This window comes from Zonotrichia leucophrys, chromosome 12 (assembly GCF_028769735.1).
Source record: "Zonotrichia leucophrys gambelii isolate GWCS_2022_RI chromosome 12, RI_Zleu_2.0, whole genome shotgun sequence".
Classification (NCBI taxonomy): domain Eukaryota; kingdom Metazoa; phylum Chordata; class Aves; order Passeriformes; family Passerellidae; genus Zonotrichia; species Zonotrichia leucophrys.
The window spans coordinates 9,776,616-9,797,136 of NC_088182.1; the positions used below are offsets into that span (position 1 = coordinate 9,776,616).

At 42.2% G+C, this 20,521-nt stretch overlaps 2 protein-coding genes across 2 annotated transcripts; one reads left to right on the top strand and one right to left on the bottom strand.

Moving 5' to 3' along the window:
- Nucleotides 1-285: 285 nt before the first annotated feature.
- TMEM43 (transmembrane protein 43) lies at nt 286-11,832 on the bottom strand. Its single transcript, XM_064723829.1, has 12 exons — nt 11,558-11,832; nt 10,261-10,413; nt 9,175-9,309; nt 8,339-8,433; nt 7,578-7,627; nt 6,143-6,212; nt 5,700-5,770; nt 5,413-5,534; nt 4,751-4,825; nt 4,569-4,670; nt 3,109-3,226; nt 286-2,163 (listed from the first exon to the last, which is right to left on the bottom strand). The coding sequence occupies exons 1-12, from the start codon at nt 11,567-11,569 to the stop codon at nt 1,961-1,963; spliced, it is 1,206 nt and encodes a 401-aa protein (XP_064579899.1). The 5' UTR covers nt 11,570-11,832; the 3' UTR covers nt 286-1,960.
- A 44-nt stretch (nt 11,833-11,876) lies between these two features.
- Nucleotides 11,877-19,720, top strand: CHCHD4 (coiled-coil-helix-coiled-coil-helix domain containing 4). Its single transcript, XM_064723830.1, has 3 exons — nt 11,877-12,038; nt 13,799-13,897; nt 19,296-19,720. The coding sequence occupies exons 1-3, from the start codon at nt 12,017-12,019 to the stop codon at nt 19,583-19,585; spliced, it is 411 nt and encodes a 136-aa protein (XP_064579900.1). The 5' UTR covers nt 11,877-12,016; the 3' UTR covers nt 19,586-19,720.
- The last annotated feature ends 801 nt before the right edge of the window (nt 19,721-20,521 follow it).

A 20,521-nucleotide genomic window follows, 5' to 3' on the forward strand; every position in this document is an offset into this window, starting at 1 on the left:
GGCTGTAACAGTCAGGTTGAACCATTATATTTTTGAAATTATCTTAGAGAGGCAAGGAAGTGACTGACTTTTTGGTCAGTAATGGGGAGTAAACCCATGCCAGGCTGGCAGCAGTATACAGACCAGAGAGCAGCTTCCCAAACCAGAAATATTTGCAGGAAAATAAAACCCAACAACAGGAAACTAGTTTTTGTGGAAGCTACAAACTACCTGGACATTACATTATTCCTGGATATAAAACATGCAATACTTGAATTTAGTAAAAAAGCCTACAGCCCAACCTTTGGAAAACAGTATTTTATTAAATATACAAATGCTCAGCACTTCAGTAGAAAATTGTCACTTCATTTCCAATAAGTAATGCTGGTTAGTATTCTGCATCATGGGCAAAACAGCAGCAGTTCAAGAACAGTTTCTCTCCCCTGTGGAGCAGAGTTCCTGACTGCTGGAGCATGAGCAGGTGTTGTGAGAGCAGGAAGGCTGTGCAGCACCACTGCCACACAGCAGGCACGCACCAGGCCAGCTCCTGTTCCTGCCCTTTCACTCCCTGCTCGTTTTACCAGGACAGAGCTGTGAGACCAAACTGGCTATTCAAATACCAAAAGAGTGAAAGTAATTAGCACTAAAAAAGTCATTACAAATTCTCAAAACATTTATGATTTCTAACTCAGATTTCTATTTCAATATCATTTCTAGCAAACGTTTACTTCTGTGTATGTTCAAGTCAAATTCCTTTGGTACAGAGAACACGCCTCTGATGGTCATAAATAGATTTCATAATAGAAAATATTATTTTTGTACTGAACTGTGTATACTTACAAAAACCCCAAAACAGTAGTGTAGGGGGCTCCATCTGGAAGCCAGGCTCTAGCTTGCTGGAGAGACTTAAGGGTGTCTCTAACCTCAAGTACTGGTTACAGCAGATAAACATGAGCCATCACAACACTACAAGGCATTCCTCTAACAAGATACAAAACTACCAATTTAGGCTACTAAAATCTATGAAAACTAGTAAGGCAAAAATGTTTCCATTACTTAATTTCACAGAGTATGTTCATTGTCCTTACTAAGTGAAATTAAAGAAAGGAACAGTATACACAGCAAAAAAAAACCCCAACTATTTTAGACTACACATTCAGTTATAAAAGTCAATGTTGTTCCAAGGCAGTAGGTTTTTTATTTACACGTGAATGACCTGTGAGTACCCCTTTAAGTGCAATTTGAAGTGAAACTTTTGAAACTGTTCAGATACAGTCCAGGCTATCATTTTGGATGCTTAACCAAAACCAAGTTCAGACACTTAAAACATGGGGGAAATCAATGTGTCCTGATAAATCTGCCCAACTCAGAGCACTGCTAACCTGGCCACTCATTGCATCAATGACTTTGAAAATCCTCAGTCCAAAAGCAGAAGGTTTACATGAGTATTCTGTGGAATTCACCTAAGCTATGTTTTCCCTTTGAACACGTGCACTGCCAAACACACCAGCCAAAGGAGTGTTCCTGACTGTGCAAACCAGGAAAGGCAGCAGAGGGAGGGTTTGTCAGAGGCAGGCAGGCACATGCATTTCCCAAGGACATCTAACCAGGGTCCATGGGATGCAGCTGGCACTTTCTCCCAAACACACAAGGTGCCCCACCCAGCAAGGACTTGCCAGTTCCCAAATCAGGGGGAATTACTAAGCAGTAAGAGGTATAAATCTGCTTGTTCACTAACTCACCATCAATACCCACACCTAAAATGCTTTTTTCCCCAAAGCTGGTGTCACTGACTTCCCACAAACAGCATTCTATAGTCCTGTGGATAACATGTACCAACAATCCCACCCAAGCCCCCTCCCCAGCTTTCAGTGCTCGCTGCTGAGCTGTGATTTGCTGTAAGCTTGCTGCAGGAACCGGGCAGAAATGCACTTGGGAAGGTTCTAACCAGGACTCAGCTCAAGACCAGAGCACCTCCTTGTCACTGCTGCTTCTTGGGCAGAACACGGGTCCTGGCCACCAGGATGGGGACAGCAGAGAGCAGCATCAGGAGCAGGGCCCAGAGCGGGCGGTAGAAGAGCCAGCCCACGGCGATGGTCAGCAGGGACAGCGAGCTGGCCACACACACCGCAAACACCTTCAGGCCAACGCTCACCAGCTCCCTCACCACGGGAAACCAGTCCACTGCAGGGAGAATGAAACATGGCATGCAGCAGTTGGCAAGATGAGTTTAAAAAGAAGTCTGATTCCTGCCTAGGATGTGCACCCTAACAGCTGCAATCACAAGACACACTCAAATTATTTATCCAGAGCACTGGATTAGGCACTTCAGCAGAGCATCATCAAGACACTTGATCATTAAGCGACAGCTAAACATATAAGGCAATGCTATCCTCATCTCTTCACACAGGAAGTAATCCAAAATGAAGTCTGAAGATTTGTCCAAGGCTTGAGAGGCAGAGGAGACAGACAACCCTGCAGCTATAGAGCAAGTCTAGGGCAACTGGTACAAGCTGCTAGCACAAGAATTCCTTTCTGGCAATAATAAATCTTGGAGCAGCATGTATATGGATAAATAAATCAGAAAAAAAAAAAAGTTCACATCTACAAAGTGAATGATATCTTTGATGTCTGAAGTTTATGCAAGTTTGAGGCATTGTCCTGTTTTTCTGGTTTTACTCCAGCATTTTCTATATTAAAAGAATAAACAAAAACTTTTTTTGCTGTTTGTTTACAATAGTGTAGAATAACCAGACACAAAAACATATTTCAATACAACTGCTGATTAGGACTTGTTGGGGGGACCAGTTGTGTGTGGGTGCAGAAAGTATTTGTACTGCAGCACCTTGAGTTAGATTTGAAAGAATCAGCCCAACACATGCCTCAGCTTTTTATTTTGGTAAGTACTGGGCTGGGATCTTCTGAGACTGGTAAAAGTTATTTGTGTGGGGTTTTGGTAATGTTCACAAAGCAACCACTTGATTTTGTGGTCCTGTTTACCTGCAGTGACTTTTCAGATCAAATAAAATCTGAGTTCAAAACAGATTTCTCCTGATCTCCAAATGAATTAACTCCCTAGAGGTTACAATCTTGTTCCTAGATCATTTTACCAGTCTGTGAAAAACTTACCTAATGTGTAAAAGATCCTGGTCATCAGGCTGATGCCCACAAACATTGAGAGCCAGCCAGCTGCACGGAGGGCCCAGGTCTTCATGGTGTTACCCTCCTGCTCCTTCTGAAACACCTCCTGAAAGCAAACACCACCACATGCAGCCTGTTTCTTGTTCTTTTTCAAGATCCTCTTAATTCCAGTACATTATGAGCCAAGCAGAGCCAAGAGCATTTTAGGAGTACAATTTCTCTTACAGAAAATACATTGCAGCTCATTCTGCAAGGTCTGTGCAGTATGGCAGTACACTGCAATAGACTGAACAGTGCAGCATGGGGGAAACTTGGCACTTCTCATAACTAAAACAACCTAAAAAGCACCATTCAACACAGGCAGAAAGCACCCAGGTTTTGCTGCAATTGGACACAATTTCCTTCCTGTGGAAAATAAGACACTAATATGTAACTGTCATAAGGAAGGAAGAGTCTGACTTCACTCTGAAGGAAGAGAGAAGAGGCAACAATATCCACTGATGGCTGAGGGAAAGAGAGCAAGCTGGATACAGGGAAAGAAACCTAAAAGGTATGTGTGCATTTCATCAGGCAAAGTAAAGCATCTCTTTGCACAAATTCTGATTAAGATTCTTTCCAAGATGGGCTGTGGGACCCTCTGGCTCAACAAAATGTTCACATGAAGATGGCTGGGACATTAGAAAGCACTAAATGGTAAGAGATGTGTAAGACTGACTGACTATTTGCACATACAAGTACTCAATGTATTATTTATTTGTAACCAGTTCATTTTCAATGAAACAGAATTCTGTTTAATGAAGATTTGGAGCTTAGAGCAGAGGGTTGATTCTGCTGCTACTCTTTCAAGTCAGAACAAAGGCTTTCTAACTGCTTTTGGGAGCGAGCACCTGTAAACTCCTGACATCTGCTTTCTTTGCAGCAGGGCATGGAACAATCATTAACGGAAACAAACCTACTAAAAGAAGTAAATGAATCACCAAATTGCTGGAGCATGCAGGATTTATTGAAGCATAATGCTCTGCCTGAAGGTTCTTTCTCAGCCAGAATAGTAATAAACATTTCAAACAAGCCTAAACTCCTGTTATTAGGAGCTGAAGAGAGAATAACTCTAATGGTTTATTTAACTAAACCCTGATTTTTACTATTTTTACATGTGACCTGTTCAAAAGCATGTGCTTGCATGTGTAAGTGGGAAACAATCAAGGAGCAAATAAAAACAAAATGAGAGGGCATAGAAACAATCTTTCAAGAAAACAGCCAGAATGTGCAGAAACCTGGAAGCAAACACAGGCTACAACCTGTTGTCCAAGAAAGAGAGAGAAAAGCCAATGTTTATATGAGTAACTCCTCCTCTGGAGCAGGTCTGAAGGAGACCAAGAGCTTCATCTTCTGCTGCTTCTGCACTTCCACCTCAAGTTTTCACCCCTCACTAGAAGAGCATATCTCACCTCCACAGAGAGGTCCCCAGGGTACAGAATCTCCAGAACATCTCCAGACTTGGTATGATATGGAACCAGCTGATCACCTCGCTGCCGAGCAATCACAGTCACCTTGGCAGAGAGGGAAAAATATTTACTGGTTTCTGAGGTGGGAAGAGAATTGAAAAATACAGAAACAGCTTAAGACTCACCCTGTCAGCAGAGCCCAAATGGGGATCATCTTCACTCAGACCTGCATAGAAGAAAGAGACACGAAGGTCTCCCACCTACAAACAAGAGAAGATTGGAAGTCAAGAAAGATTATATTACAAAGGGGAATCACAGGAAAGAAACTCAGCACAGGAACAGCCTTTATTTATCAACACTTTTTCTGAACATTTATGTCAAGCAAGAGATAGCCAGAATGATTTCCAAGCTGTCCTTTTTTCAGGGCTAGCTGGCCACTGAAACATGAGAGCTGAAATGTTGTTTTGTAATATCCCCTCTGATTAAGCTGCAGGAGCACATGATATGCTTTGTTCATCCCTCATGATTCCATCTTTTGGCAAAACAGGGCAGGCAGCACAATGAGACAACAAGCTGTTTGTACTCCTCAATACAGCAAGGCAGAGGTGGAACCCACCTCCCAGCACCATCCCTAAAAGCACAGCAGACTCGTGAACACAGAGTATAAAGAAGTGAACTGGAAGCTTTCTGCAAGAGAAGCACTCGTTCCCTAGGGCTGCACTAAGGGAGTCATCCTATGTGATGGTCTGCACTCCATTTTCTATCCATTTCAACAGAAATAAGACATGCCCCAATTTCTTTTTCACACACAGGTAATCACTGCTTTAGTTTATCTTTCCCATCTTACTTCTGGACGCCTGGGGTTGTCACTGTGATAGAAATAATTTTCTCTTCGGGTAACATCAGCATGGGGATCCTCCAGGTGTGACAAGCTCAGCTGCTTGAAATCATCAATTCTATCCACGAGACCTAAGCAGAACAAAGCACCAAGCTGAGGGCCAGTGTCTAACCTGGAATGGCCAATTTGCTGGCTGGCTTCCTGATTATCACTTGACACAACAGCTATTGTGGAAAGACCCAAAGTCCACTGCTGATGCAACAGCAGACACAAAGCCAGTACAAAACAACCCTTACCCTTGGAAAGAACAAAGCTGCCAACCTGGACGTTGGGAGAAACAGCAGTGAAAGACTCCACAGCCATGGCACTGAGGAACAGAGAGAGTCCCTGATTAGTCCCAGAATTATGATCAAACTCTTGATTTGCAGTATGTAATATATAGAACAGAAAAGGTACTGTGGTAAATATCAGGAGAAACTCAAAGAGCTAAATGACTGTCATGATGTGAAAACAAATCCATCAAGAGACTGTCTAGACTGCATACTGCTGGAGCCATAAAAACAAGTTAAGGCATCACTCTTGGAGCTGCTCTAATTTCTTTATGCCTTCATTCTCCCAACTACCAAAAGAGCAGCAGTTTCCATCTACTGCACTCTGATATGAAATCAGACATTTAGCTTTCATATTTGCTCAGATCCAGTGACAGAGTTCAGAGGGACTGTGCCAGATGGTGCCTCACCTCGGGTTTTTGTGTCCAATTTCTCGATCAAAGTTTCTGCTGTTCACAACTTCTGATTTCCACTCTGTATCTAAACAAAATGACAAGGAGGTTGAGTAAAGGACACTCAGATCTCAGTTACTGAAGACACCTCTCAATCATTTAGTTCTAGGTTACACTTCTAGTAATACTGTTGACATCAATGTCTGTCATAGTCTACACTGATACATATATCCCTCCTCCTAGCATATTAACAGGGAATGGCAAGATTTAGGGTGAAAAAAGGTATTTTTGGGATAAAATTGCAACTCAACTTTGCTCAGATTTTTTTTTGCGTGTTCCATGATCAGGCTTTGATTCCTGGCTCCGCTCTTTGGGAATAAGCTGGTTTTGTAATAACAAGGAGCAGGAGGCAAAGGGAGAGGAGTCTGGAGTGAACTTGAGCCCAGGAAAGGTTGAGTCCAAATGTGTTTTGCCAATACACAAGTCAGTAATTAAATATTTATTTTTATTGACAACAAACTTTCCCCAAGGAGAGTCTGTTTTGCCCCAATGGTAATTGGAAAGCCATCTCCCTATATTTCTTTCAACTCATCCTTCACTCCTGCAATTTCTTGCCCAGTCCTGCTGAGGGGAGAGTAATCAAGCAGCTGTGTGGGTCCATGGCTGGCATACATAGACATTTATGGGACAGAATCCTTCAGTCTCGAGAGGACAGCTGATTTTTTAGACGGCATTTATTTTTGTTCCCTATCACTGTGAGCCTGTTTTCCATGGCTCACAACCACCAGCTTTGGCCCTCATGTACCTCCATGGCACAGGGTCCCCAGGCTTCACTCAGCTGAGCAGTTTTATATGATCACACCCAGAAACTGCTGCACGCCCACGCTACACATCCCTGTGCTTAGATCAGAGATAAATGAAGCACAGAGACCAATCTCCAAACACACAATGACTCAGAGCACTTTTCTGCCACTGGGTAGATCAGAACAACGCACTCAGTTCTGCTCCTGCCAAAAAAGCACTTGGCAAAAGCCACAGGGCACATCAGAAGGTGCTGGTGGTTTTCACTGGCTGGTATCAACATCTAAACAGGTTCTCAATAGGCTCCCTTACAGGCTGGGCTAACCTGCTTTTCCCTGTCTATTCTCCTCTGCTCACAGCTGACATATTCCAAATTACTCCATGCCTGAAGTGTAATCTCAGGTGTAGCCTTGAACATACTCCCATCTCTGGTCATTGAGGACCTTATGGGCCCTATTTCTGAAGCATCCTATCCCTGGATGTTCCTCTGAACTTTTAGGGGTTTCAAAGCAAGACTCAGATTTTTTGTAGCCCTTGCCTGCTGACAACACATCTCCTTTCACCTCAGTTACCTCAGGAAATAAAAATCAAAATACACACACAAAAGCTCAAAGTTACATGCATAAAAGGGACTTCCTGTTGATCAACTTACTGTATGAATACTTTGTCTCTTTCTTAATCTCACCATCCTCCTCATATTCCCTGCAGAGAAAAAGGGCTGGGATGAGAACCAAACCAGTGCACACACACCCCTGCTCAGGGCAGAACACACTTCACCAATGAAATGCACAGACAGATCTCTGGCAATACAGACTTGTACATCATCTAACTCTTCTCTGAACTACCTGTTCTGAAGAGAGATTTTTCTGTACCAGGAGAAAACTGAACACGAATGCTCAACAGCCACAACCTTTTTATTCCCACATTTTGAACAAGGAGGTGCCAACCAGATTGATGAGGAACAAACAGAATTAAGTACAGTGAGACAAGCTGGCCCAAATTAAGTCTCTAACAGATGCTGCACCATAAGCATGCTAAAACTGAGAAATTATTTTTCACACCTTCACTACCTCTGATCTTTTTTTCATATGGTATGAAAGACATTTGGAACATAAATTCTGTGCAGTCACACCTACATCATACATTCTACCATTAGTGGAATTACTAGCAATAGCAGAAATGTTTTCCCTATTTGGGTTGCAACTATTAGCAGAGCAGTTAACATCTCTCAAGGAAATTAAAGTGATTCTCTAAAGGAAAAAAAATCCAAGAGTTCTAGAATTCTCTGGCTATGAAGAGGGATTTTTATTTGGTTTCTTTTTTCCCCTTTGGTATAAGGAAAGGAAAAAAATTGTGATAGGATCCTGGTAACACAACAGCCTCAAACTACTTTTAAAGATTACTTTCACTTACTTTGAGTCTTCATATTCAACCCACTGGTACATTTCCACGTTACGCTTAAGTTTGACAGCTTGGATGGAGAGCCCATAGCTGGGGTCAAACAAAGGCTGTGCAAAAATCAAAGAAAACACAAATCAGTCTAAACGCTGTACCTCACAACCTCAAACACTGTACTTTTACTACTGAACCTATTTACACATCTCACTGTTAATATTTACATATCTCACTGTTACTATTTACATATCTCACAGATAGCACTGTCTCACACACAGGTGAACACAGGATAAATGTTATGAAAGACAAAAAGGAATGTCTCTGGCAAATTTGACCTGAAGAATCATAATCAAAAGTTATTGTCATAGTGAAGAATGAAACTAGAACTGCTGACTATGGGTTTACAGTTCTCAGTGTTTAAACCAGGAGATTCTGTTTTGCTGGAAGGTGCTCTGTTACCTTCAGCAATGTCCACGGTGGACCATGGAAAATGTTATCTGTACTGAAAAGTAAAAACTTGCAGAGCTCCTGTGCTGCAAGAGCCTGAAGACTTAACAATATCACAACACACAACAGGTTCCCTACACAAATGGCAATTGAAATTATCCACAAAAGGCAGCTTGAGGGTAAACACAGCTACAGCTGGCATTGGCTTGAAGAAGGGAGTGCAAGGCCATTCAGCATCTCCCTGATTCCAGGCCAAGAACCAGAGCTTGAGTGGTACTGCCAATGCATAGAGGAGGAGAAAAACCATATTTTTTTCCCTGGATATCAAACAAAACTTTAATTGTCAAAGACTTTTCCTTCCCTCCAAGCATGAAATATTCATATCTTCAAGATTCTATTTTATTTACCTTAGATGTACTCAGAGCACCAGCCAAGTGCACCAGTCTCCCCTCATTCTGCTGAGAGATGCTGTGGATGCTGTCAAGAGGGACCACAAGAGAAAGCCCCTCATCAAGAGACCTGGCTGTCCTTAAAGCTCGTCCCTGCAACAAAGAAAACAGAAATCAGCTTGTGGAGAATCAACATCACAGCAGCATTTTGTGAACAAGGTTAGCAGACAAGTGAACTGATGACCACAAGAAATGCTTGTATATTCAGCCCAAGGCATATTTTGGAAACACACTCATTTCTCCATTCTCTGTCTGAGCCAGTTTGGGGCAGTACTTCTCAGTCAGGCAGCAGGACCACTAACATCAACTAAGCTTCTCAAACAGACCCAAATTCCTCCTACATGGATCCAAACTTACTGCTCTGCACCTCTTGCCTTGTTCATCATTCCTGAATAAGTGCAAAAATGATACAAATTACAGTTAATTTTCCACACACCTATATTGGCTCCTTGGGAGAAGTTTTCCCTGCCTCACCATCATATCCTGATATGTTTTTTTTCTGCAAAGTCATCAATATTTGGAGCTGTTATTTTTCCTCTTGTAGAGGTATGAAAAGAAGTCTCTAAGTGAAAATCCACAGAATTCTGCTCTCCACTCCAAAACTGCCAAAACAAGTATGCTTTCAATGGTAGGGTCTTAAGATTCCTGGCTTATTTTTTTTTAATTGTATCTAAAGCCAAGAAATAATACTGAGAAAAAACAAATAAATAACTATTCCAATTTTGCAACATGGGGTATGAATTTCTTTAAAGTAATTGTAACACCACTAGAAATGAGGACCTTTTGTTATCTCAAGAAAAAAAGAGGGCTGGCTCATGCAACCCTCTTAGCACAGGCTGTTTCATCATCAGTTTACAAGCTTTGGAGCTTATCTCTCATCACACACTGCTACTGTCTCTGCCTCGTTCCAGAGAAATACTACCTGTGGCCTGTGATTTCACTTTTCTGTTACATCCCGAGCACAAGCACCAGGTCCCCAGACCAAACCTCCTCTTCTCATGGGTCAAGAAATAATGCTGTGCACAAACACTGTATTGCACTTACTTCATTGGTAAAAAGAACATAGAAAGCCAGAAGAAACGTCACAAGTCCAATCAACATGCCTCCAGAGGTCTCACTGAGCCGCTCCAGGAACCCTGGTTTGGGCTCACTTGTGACTTTAACATGCTCTTTTCTGCTGCTGCCTGGGTCAGAGAACTGTTGAAAATAAACCAAAAGTGCAATATTGGTGTAAAAGGGGAAAGCATTCAGTTTCAAAACAAGTTTTCTAGCTTGGTTAGCACTGCTGCCCTACAGTGCAGAACCCCTTGCCTTGGACCAAAACTTTCCCACACTTATTAAATGCCTTACCACACTTTTGAAACCAGAAACACATTCAATAAATAAAACTCCAGCCTGACAGAAAAAAACCTGAAAACCAACTCATTTCTATTATAGTGGTTCTACATGTTCAAGCTTTCTTCGGTCTGCCTCCCGGTTCTGTATTCGGAGTCCACGCCCTGCATTCAGGCCATGGCAAAATGAGTAATAGCCCTGAATTCCTGACCAGCTAAAACACTGCTATAAATAACAAATTATGATTCACCTCACCAGTAAAAAAAGTGCCTGCTCAGTCTAAAATAATTATATCCAGGGTAACAATAACTCAAAACAAGGGCTAACATGAGAGCCCAGGGGTTTATCTGTGCATACACAACTTGTGGGGAGTTACCAAATCCAACTTCGGCACACGCACGCAGCCAAGGCAGGCCATGGCACTTCTCTGTGCACGGAAAATCACGCTACGAAAAGCCAATGTGCATAGAGGAGACAGAGAAGTCCTGCAATTTTATTCGAATAGAGGGAGAGTCCACCCGGGGTTTTCTCTCTCGAGGTTTCGGAGGGCACAGCCTCCTTCCATCCTGAACTCCCAGCCGCATATTGCCCTTTTCCTTTCCCCACTGGCTACTCAGAAGGTAGACAGAGCTTTCCCGAACCTCCTCCCACATATCCACCCACCTTGAACCTACTGTTCTACCCCAAAGTTCGGAAGTTCAGGCTTGTGCAGAGCCACTTTCTGAGTCAGGAGCCAAGCTGTCTCAGCTCGGCAACCAACCTGCTGCCCAAAGTCAGTAGGCACTAAGACCATTTAAAAGACATGAACACCCACACCTTCACCCACCGCATTATTACTAAAGCCATTAGCACACACCGTCCCTCTCATCTAGATCATTTGGAGATGCCTGGCGGGCTGCGACCGCCACAGGGCCCTGGCCGCAGCCCGGGTACATCGGGGGCGAGCGGGCCAAGCCGGGCGGACGCCGCACGGAGCAGCGGCGAGGCCGGAGGGAGCAGCACTTACATTCCTCGACATCCTGAGCCTCTCACTCCCCCGGGAACCACAACTCGGAGACCGCCAGAGCCGCGCACCGCCAGCCTCGCCCTCATCCGCCTCAGGGCTCCCCCGCCCCCGAGCCGCTCCCCGCCCGCAGCGGCGCACGCCGGGACGCGTAGTTCCCGCCGCGGCGGGGAAACCCTTCCTTCCTCCTTCCCTTCCCGCCTCCCTGTCTCTCCGCCCTGCGGCCGAGCGCGGGGCAGGCGGGAGCTGTAGTGCGGCGGGGCCGGGCCTGGCGGAGCCCCGCGGCCGGCAGGAGGTGCGTCAGCGGCCGCCTCAGGGCCGGGAAGGCGCTTCCGGAGGCGGGAGGTCGCGGCGTGGAGCGGCGGCGCGGCGCTGCCCGAGCGGTGCTGGCGGGACGGCAGGAGCGGAGCGGCGGGGCCCGTGTGCGGCGCGCTGCGGAGGAAGGCACCAGCCGGCTCCGCCATGTCCTACTGCAGGCAGGAAGGTGCGCCCGAGTGTCCTCACAATGTCACCCTGCCGGGCGGGCTCGCTGTGAGGCGGCCGAGGGTGGGTGCGCCGCAGGGTGACCGCCCGTTTCCCTGAGGGGAAAGCGCAGCCGGAGCAGAGAGGAGGCGCGGCAGCCGCCCGCGGTCCGTGTGTGGCGGCGGCAGCGCTGCCTCTCCTCCCGCCGCGACCTTTCTCCTCACGGAGGGCGGGAAGGGCGGCGGGGCCATGAGGCGGCAGCGCGGTCCCGGGCGTGTGGGGACGGCGAGGCCCCGCGGCGGGCCCGGAGGTGCCCGCCGGAACCGTGTGTGGCTGAGGCGGGCGGGCAGGGCAGGAGCGCCTGCTGCCCGCAGGGGATACATTTATCCCAGCCTGGCTGAGTGGCCAGAGGTGTGGGGCTTTGCCTTTTGAAGGTCGATGGACAGGGCGGTAGACTGCGAGCTTTTCTGTATCTGTATCATGTTGTACAGGTGGTGGTATTTATGAGGCTTGACCACCTCTTAAAGTGGGAGATGCGTAGGTAAAATAAATGTCTATATCTACATATATATATATAAAGATTCTTGCTGTCTTAAGTCATGTAAAGTGGCTGAATGTAACGTTTCAGACTGGAAAAAAAGCGCCAATAGTTCTAAATGCCATTTTTATGTTACAAACTTGGCCACATACTATGAGCTGTATTGAGGTGCTCATAATGTATGGACCTCTTTTACGCTTTATGTTGTGCTTTGTTTAATTTTGCAAGATCTGTAAGTTGCTTTATGCAACCCTACAAAATTGCAGTGACGGGGTTAGAGTTCATGTGTTTCTAGCTCCCTTCATATAATAAATGACCGAACATTCCACGTTGTAAAGTTTGCTGGAGTACAGTGCAGAGTTGTCAGAAAACTGTTTCTGTTTTTTAAAAGGTGTCAGATTTATCTGTTTTTCAGACGTGTTTAAATGCATGGTTACTCAGCAAGGTTAGGTTACTGATCATCTGCTGGCTGAGGTCACACTGAGGGGCCAGGAGATTCTAATTTCTCATATGCCAAGTTACAGTAGTGGCCTTTATTAATTTGGAGAATTCTTGGGGAATTTACAATTTTTTCCACATTCAGAGTGTGTGTTACAGCTTTGCAGGGTTGTTAGAAAACTAAAACTACTGAAGTTTCCAGCCAAACCTCCCCGACCTTGCTATGGAGTGTTTTACTTAAATCAAGAGCAGGAAATTTGCTCCATTGGATTTCCATCCCTTGTAATGTTCACAGCACCTTTCAGTGTAGTTAGTTCTATATGGTGATGGCTGTCCCCAGTTTTTAATTCAGATAATTATAATTAGTGCAAAATACTACACTAGTCTTTAGCAAAAACCTCTGTTATTAATAAGTTCCTGTGGCACACTTTGCTTCTATTTATTATAGTTTCTCTTTCACTTTTTTTTTTAATTCTAAGCCCGTCACCTGTGTTAGTCCTCGTGTTGGAATAATTTGAATTTGTTTTGAAACAGCTTTTTAACTTAGCAGTTTAGTGAACTGTACTGTTTATTACAGGACATTGCTATGAAAATTGGAGCTTTAGAATAACAGAATTTCAGTGTGTATGTGTTCCTCTGAACTAGTAACTGTTCTCATTGAAGGTGATTAAATACAGCAGTTCCTTCTCAATATTATTGAAACACATAGAAAGTCTCATTACCTTGTGGTGTACAGCAGTTTTGTAAATGACTCTTTTCTGTCTGAGATTTCTCTGAGCTTTTGCTTCTTGTCTCCTCCATGGTAGGAAAGGACAGAATCATATTTGCAACCAAGGAGGACCATGAGACACCGAGCAGTGCTGAGCTGGTTGCAGATGACCCAGATGACCCTTATGAAGAGCAAGGTCAGTAGTGAGCAGAACAGAAGTAAGGGGTGTTACATCATACAGAAGTCCAACACAAAACAAGCCCTGCATGAATTAGAAAAAATTTAAGCATATTTAAAGACTGAGGGCAGCTGGTTATGCAGTAAATACCCAAACCCTTGGCAGTTTTATCTGCCAGGTTAGGACATCACTAATGACACATTTTCTTTCAGTATTTATTTTTCTACACTTGTAATGATTTTTCTTAGTGGCCTGTTCAGATAATCAGTTGATGGCTTTTAGTTTTGATTAGTGGTCAGAGATATGGAGGGATACCTTTTCCTTTTATTAATAAAGTTTGAGCCTAATCAAGTGAAAATTATGATCATTTTTCCTCTATTTTAGGTAACAGCAGGCAATTTTCAGAGAAGCTGGAGTGAGTTACATATTATTGTCATTGATGTGAAATTGCCTAATATGGCAATCTCTGAATATCTGATTTAATATAAATCAATATCTGGCTAATACTATAATGGTAGCAATATAATCAATATCTTTAAGTGCCACATGATGGGTAAGTTAAAATTATTGAGTGTTCAACTGTAATCATCATGCTTTGAAAAGATAAAAGTTTTCATGAAGATTGCAGTTCTTGTACAAAGTATATCTGACCTGCAAATAGAGATTTAAGAGAGCAGAACACTTCTGAGACCAAGACTTACAATATTTTGGTTGTGTATTTTAAATAATGTATTTTAAAAAAATGTATTTTAAATAATTTAAATGAAATATACTTCCAATAATGATGATTTAATACATTTTGCCCTGGATTAATAATTATCTTGAAAATGTGAGTTTAGGTTTATTTTTTTCTAATTGCCTCTGTTTGCAGATCTTTTGGTCTCTTCACTTTGTGTAAAGGGATTTCATTGGTTTCAGCTCAACTGAAGCTGAAGACAATTCTTCAGACTCTTTGAAACTTAGAAAGTGAAGGTTATTCTTTCTAAAGTGTCTCAGAGACCTTTAGAGGGCAGCATTTAAGCAGTTTAGCAGCTGGAGCTCACAGGGTCTCATTGTTAGCTGATATGGTGTGTACTGTAATTTGAACCACACCTTCCTACGTCATTAAAATTAACTTTTTTCGTACATAGGTTTGTGTGGAAATGTTACTGCATTTATCTGCTTTCATTACTGCTGTATGTAGTCAGTTATATATCCAAAAGCTTTTCTCACTTGCACTGGTAAGTCTGTTGATGTCCTGGTGTCACATATATTTGGGTAATGGTTTGTTTCCTAGCAGTCCTGCACTTACAGAATGTCAGGTCCCTTTCTTCCTCAGCACTAGATCAGAGAAGAGAGGGGGAAAGCCAGGAGCTTTTATGTCACCTTACAGTCACAGTGTGTCTGTGGGATTCAAAATGAGAAACTATAAACTATGTTTAAGTACTGTCAGTAAGTTTGGGTGGACATTTCTTGTGGTGTGATTTTCTTTGTTAGTTTGTTGAGTTTTCTTCTTAGCATGTGGTAAATTACTGCTGTGTTTTTAAGTCTGAAACACCTCTTGAATGACCCAGGGCTACAGTGCATTAGATCAGAGGAGAGAAAATGGACATATCACAGAATGTAGCAGTAGGGATGGAGCTTATGGGCAGTAAGACATGGGTAAAATGCTTTGGAATATGTTGAAATGCTGAAGCTCTGGCTTGCATGGCTTTTATTTAAAAGAAAATTGGGAAGAGTTTTGCTGTGCCCTGTGCCCAATGTAACATGCAGGCTTTTCTAATTTAGCTTCTGCTTGGAATAGAAGACTTGGTTTCCAGTGTTGTATAGTTACCTGTAAGGGCTTTTTTCATCTTTTCTGCTCTGCCAAAGAGACCAGTCATATCTGGGAAAGAACAGATGCATTATATAGATCTGCCATAATCTGCATTGTTTTCTAATACATCTGAAACTTGTGTTTGAGGTTTTGTTTTATTGTAGGGGCTTTTTTCATACTTGAGATAAACATCTAGTTTGGTATTTGGTAATTTTTGGTAGTGCTTATTTTGTCCCAGACATTAACAGACATTAGTCTTTGAGCAGTCTACTTGAATCAATAGATTGGTCAGGAAAACTTGTGTTCTGTTTCCCTTAGGATAAAAACCAGTTGTGTACTGCTCTTATTTCTGTCAATATTTTGTTGTTGTTGTATCAGCTGGGTGAGTTTGGTAGGCAAAATGTTAATAACTCACTTTAAGCTAAAAACACTGAAAGAAAAAAGCCACGAGAAATGGAAAAGCAGACAAACTGGAGTAAGTTCAGGTTAGGATTTCATACTGCAGTGAAGATCACAGTTCACTGTCTGTGCTTTTTGACAGCTGTGGCTGATGGAAACAAATTAAGGATTCATTTGCAGTGGTTTTGAAATAATACTGTTACTGTAAAGCATCTTTCTAGTCCTATGTGTTGCAGATGGTGGAATTTAAACATGAAAGATTCCTGGTTTTCACTGACATCTTGGCTGCCTTCAGTTTGAACATTTTTTTATTTTATTAAGCTTATATGAAGAAGGCAATGATGAGTTTTATGCATGCAGAGTGGTTTTTATTAGTGTTACAGCTGTGATGGGAAAGTTGGATAGAAGTACTTATAGAATTGGACCTCAGACACACATTGTTGCTGGTCTTTCCCTTCAGTTTTTCCAGACTTGTTCCTGTCATCTGATTTTATAAACAGTTTTAAAGTGGTTTCTAGAGGGGACTGATGAAGCCAAACTCCACGTTCTTGTAAGAAAGAACTTGATGAATGATCAGATGTACAGGACTGTTTCTGTGACTAATGATGTCCCTTTCAATCCTGCTTCCTGTCATCTTGCACTGTGAATCCCTGGCAGATAAACTTGTTATTGGATGTGTTTGTCATGTTACAGGGAAAAAACTCTTCTCAGAACAGCAGTGGGACTTCATCCCAGCGAGTCCAAGACAAGTGTTGACACAGATGCAGGTGGGCCTGCCTTTGCCCATGACAAGAGCAGCTTCCATGAGCCAGGAGAGTTTAGGTTGTGAGATGTCAGCAATCAACTGCTCACACAAATCCTGATCTGCAGTGATCTAAACAGGCTTATTTCTTCTTCCACGAGTGCAGGTTCAAGTAGATTGTGACTCGCTGGATCAGTGAGGTTCAGGCTGCATTTGAAATAAGTTTGAATTCAATTTTAATAAAAATAGTAATCCTATCTATTGCAGGCTTGCAACTCAGGAAGAGCAATGGGTGAAATCTGTTTCCGATTTAATTGTGCTCTAAGCTTGCTGATGGACTTACTCATTGATGTGTGAATTCTGCTGTGATTATGAATGAGGAAATGCTTGCTTTAGTCATCTGTATTTTTGTTTTGTTTTTCTAAAGCATGGTTTCTGTGCACAGAACTTCTGAAACTGGTGCTATATCTGTGATAAAATAGGTGTAGGTCAGTGATCTTGTGATACCATAGAATGTGTTCATTATGGGATAACTCACAGTAAGATTTGCATGTTTACAAGGCAGGTCTGGTTCTAAAAGGACCAATCTGTTGTAAGAAAATTATTTTACAAGTAATTTTTTTGCTCTAGTGTCTTCAGGAACATTCCAAATTGTGGTGTTTTTATTCTTAAAGTGCCCAAAAAATGACCTTAGATGACTAGTTAATATTAGTGAGGAGGAATATAGGACTGCAAAATCTAGTTTACAAAGCAAATTGTATTTCTTCTACATCATATGATTAACATCTTTCTGCTTTATGTCATCCTTGGCAATGAGGAATCTGACACCAGCCACTGATTTTCTTGTCTCAGAAGTCCTGCTTCTCCTCCAGGCAGCTGAAGATGCTGTGATGCATTGGATTAGGTGTTATATTATCAGTACAGTGAATATTACAGATATTTTGCAAAACCATCTTGCCAAATAAAGTATGGTCCATGGAAAATGACAGTATTACTGCAGTTCATTGAGTCATGCTAAGGACACTGTTACTTTCTGTAATGAAAAAAGAGTCTGATCAATGCTGAGATTTGACTGACTCTAATTTTCTGCTCAGCTGCATTGGCTGAGTTAGAGAACATCTCTGATGAATTGCAAATCACAATAAAATATTCTTTTAATATAGCAATGAAATGATTGAGATGCTTTTGCTGTACCAGTCAAGATTAATGATATTGCAGCCTGGTGTCCAAGGAATTTCACATGGGAGTCTGGAACTTTCTTAATCCACAGGACAAAGACAAGAAATAAGTTTCTTGAGTTCTCTGACAGTATTTTAGGTTATGTCAGGTTGTATCAGGTGTTAAATATAATTTCATGTTTGAATCAGAATTAATTCAACTATTTTGTCTGCCAGTGGTATTTTCATACCCCCTTTTTAAAGGGAAGGTGCTTAAAATGAAAGGTTTATGCACATGCTGTCAGCTTCTGCAGAAACTCAGCATGGAGATGAGGTTAGAAAAGTCTGCTAAAGAGGAGGAGAGCAAACTGTTCAAGTGGAGAAGAAACCAGCTTGGATCATAGCATAATTCTTGTCTTGTTCTTCACAGATGAACATACTTGTGTATGTTCATACTAGTAGAGAAAGGAAATGGAGATGTATTTATTGCCTTAGAGAAATGCATTAGAGACTCTAGAAGCCCACAGGACCAAGTCTGTTATACTGAATTTTTAAAATCTAAGGAAAGTAGTTCTTCAACATATGCCCTTAAACCTTCACCTTGCCAGTCCACCAGTGAAGTATTTCTGTCAGGACTTTAACTGTTCCAGAGCAGAGGTTTACAGCTGTTCCAGTTTAGAGTGTGAAGTGACACTTAACTCCTTTCAGTTGTGTTCTAAAGTACAATTTGGTTTCTGGCAGCCAGACAGGCAGGCTTGCTCTCAGGCTTGCTGTTCCTTGTGTTCTGTGGCACATGACTTAATCTTTACAAATACACTGGTTTTTGTTTTTGCAATTCTGGTCTTCCAGTTGAAATTTGAAGGGGGAAAGTTGTGAGTTATGATTTCAGAGCTTATTTCAACCAAGAAGAAAAAGGGATCCATTTGATTTGATTTAAAAGATTTCTAGTCTTAATACTGGATTTAAAGTCTTACTATTTATATGGAATGAGTTTAATGCTTGCTTGTTCCCCTGACAGTCTGGCAAATCGATTGACTTGACTTCCATCTGTTTTGCAGTTCCCTTAGAATATTCTCAGTGGTCTGTAGTCCAGGGAGAAGGACTTAATTCAGAGATGGATAGAGAACTAATCTCACTTGTGCCCATTAAAGGATTATACAGATCAGAGGGAGAAACAGGCTGGCTGGGAGGTGAAAGGTGTTTATCAGCCTTGAAGCTGCAGTACTAAGATGGCATTATGGGTGCTTGAGTTCACACCTGCAGCCCTGAGTGAAATCATTGTTTGGAAGGTGCATTAACTTTTCTTCTCTCTTGTTTGTTCAGGATTGATATTGCCCAATGGAGATATCAATTGGAATTGCCCATGTCTGGGTGGAATGGCTAGTGGTCCCTGTGGGGAGCAGTTCAAGTCAGCCTTTTCTTGTTTCCACTATAGCTCAGAAGAAATAAAGGGATCAGACTGTGTGGACCAATTCCGTGCCATGCAGGAATGCATGCAAAAATACCCAGATCTTTACCCTCAAGAGGATGAAAATGATGAGAAGTCCAGCAAGGATTTGGAAGCTGCCTCTATGGAGGCCTCTGCTGCCAAAGAGGAGGAAGGATCCAGCTAATGAAGATGCAAGGAGGCTGTCGTCTCCATTTCTCATTTTCAGACATGGACTTCTGCACTGTGTCTGTCTTCTGAGTAGTGAGGAAATGTTTCACCATATTCTGTGCACTGTATCATAATAAATAATTTATTCCCGAAGGAGAAATCTCAGAGCTTCAGCCTTGCAGATAAATGCTGCAAAAAGAGTGAGTGTGTATGTACTGTGTAACCTGGTTTTGGACACAGTTAAAACTTTAACAGCTGTTCTTTACCCTCAAGTTTTCCTTGAGTTGTGACTTGAGTAATGTCTTGAAGTACATAGCTTTCAACTAAAATTCCACTGGCACACCAGGTCTGTCTTCATTTCAGTATGTTCTGATCAGTAGCTGCTTTTTATTTAATGTGTTCTGTTCTGTCAGTAGAAAGTACATTAAATGATTGTTTTTCCTTTAAGATTTATTTTTTCCAACGTGATGCAAGACACTGAAAATGGTCTAGGTCTAGAATTTCTAAAATAATTTCAAATGGTGTTACTAAATTATGGTTGCGTTTTACTACTGGCATCAGATCAGGACTGCCAGGAAAACTTTGAAATGCAATGTCTTTGATTTCATTTACTTACTGTGATGCCTTTTGCATTTTTAAAAATGGTGTGTTGTGCTACTGATGATTCAGATGAATGAAAAGAATGTTGGTCACTGGCTTTATTTTTGCTCTGAAAATACAGCTTTTGGGTTCCTTTGGTTATTACCTTCTCCTTCAAGGTATAGATGGGCACTTGTAAAATACTCTGAGATACAATAAATTGTTACCTGGTGTAATGATCTCAAAACAGATACTGTGACTTAAGTGCATATTAAAAAGAAAATACTTTTTACCCTCACTGGAAGCTCCTGTGTCTTTGTGGTGTGGTGTTTTGTTTGGTTGGTTTTTGGTTAACACTGATTGGATTTGAGAA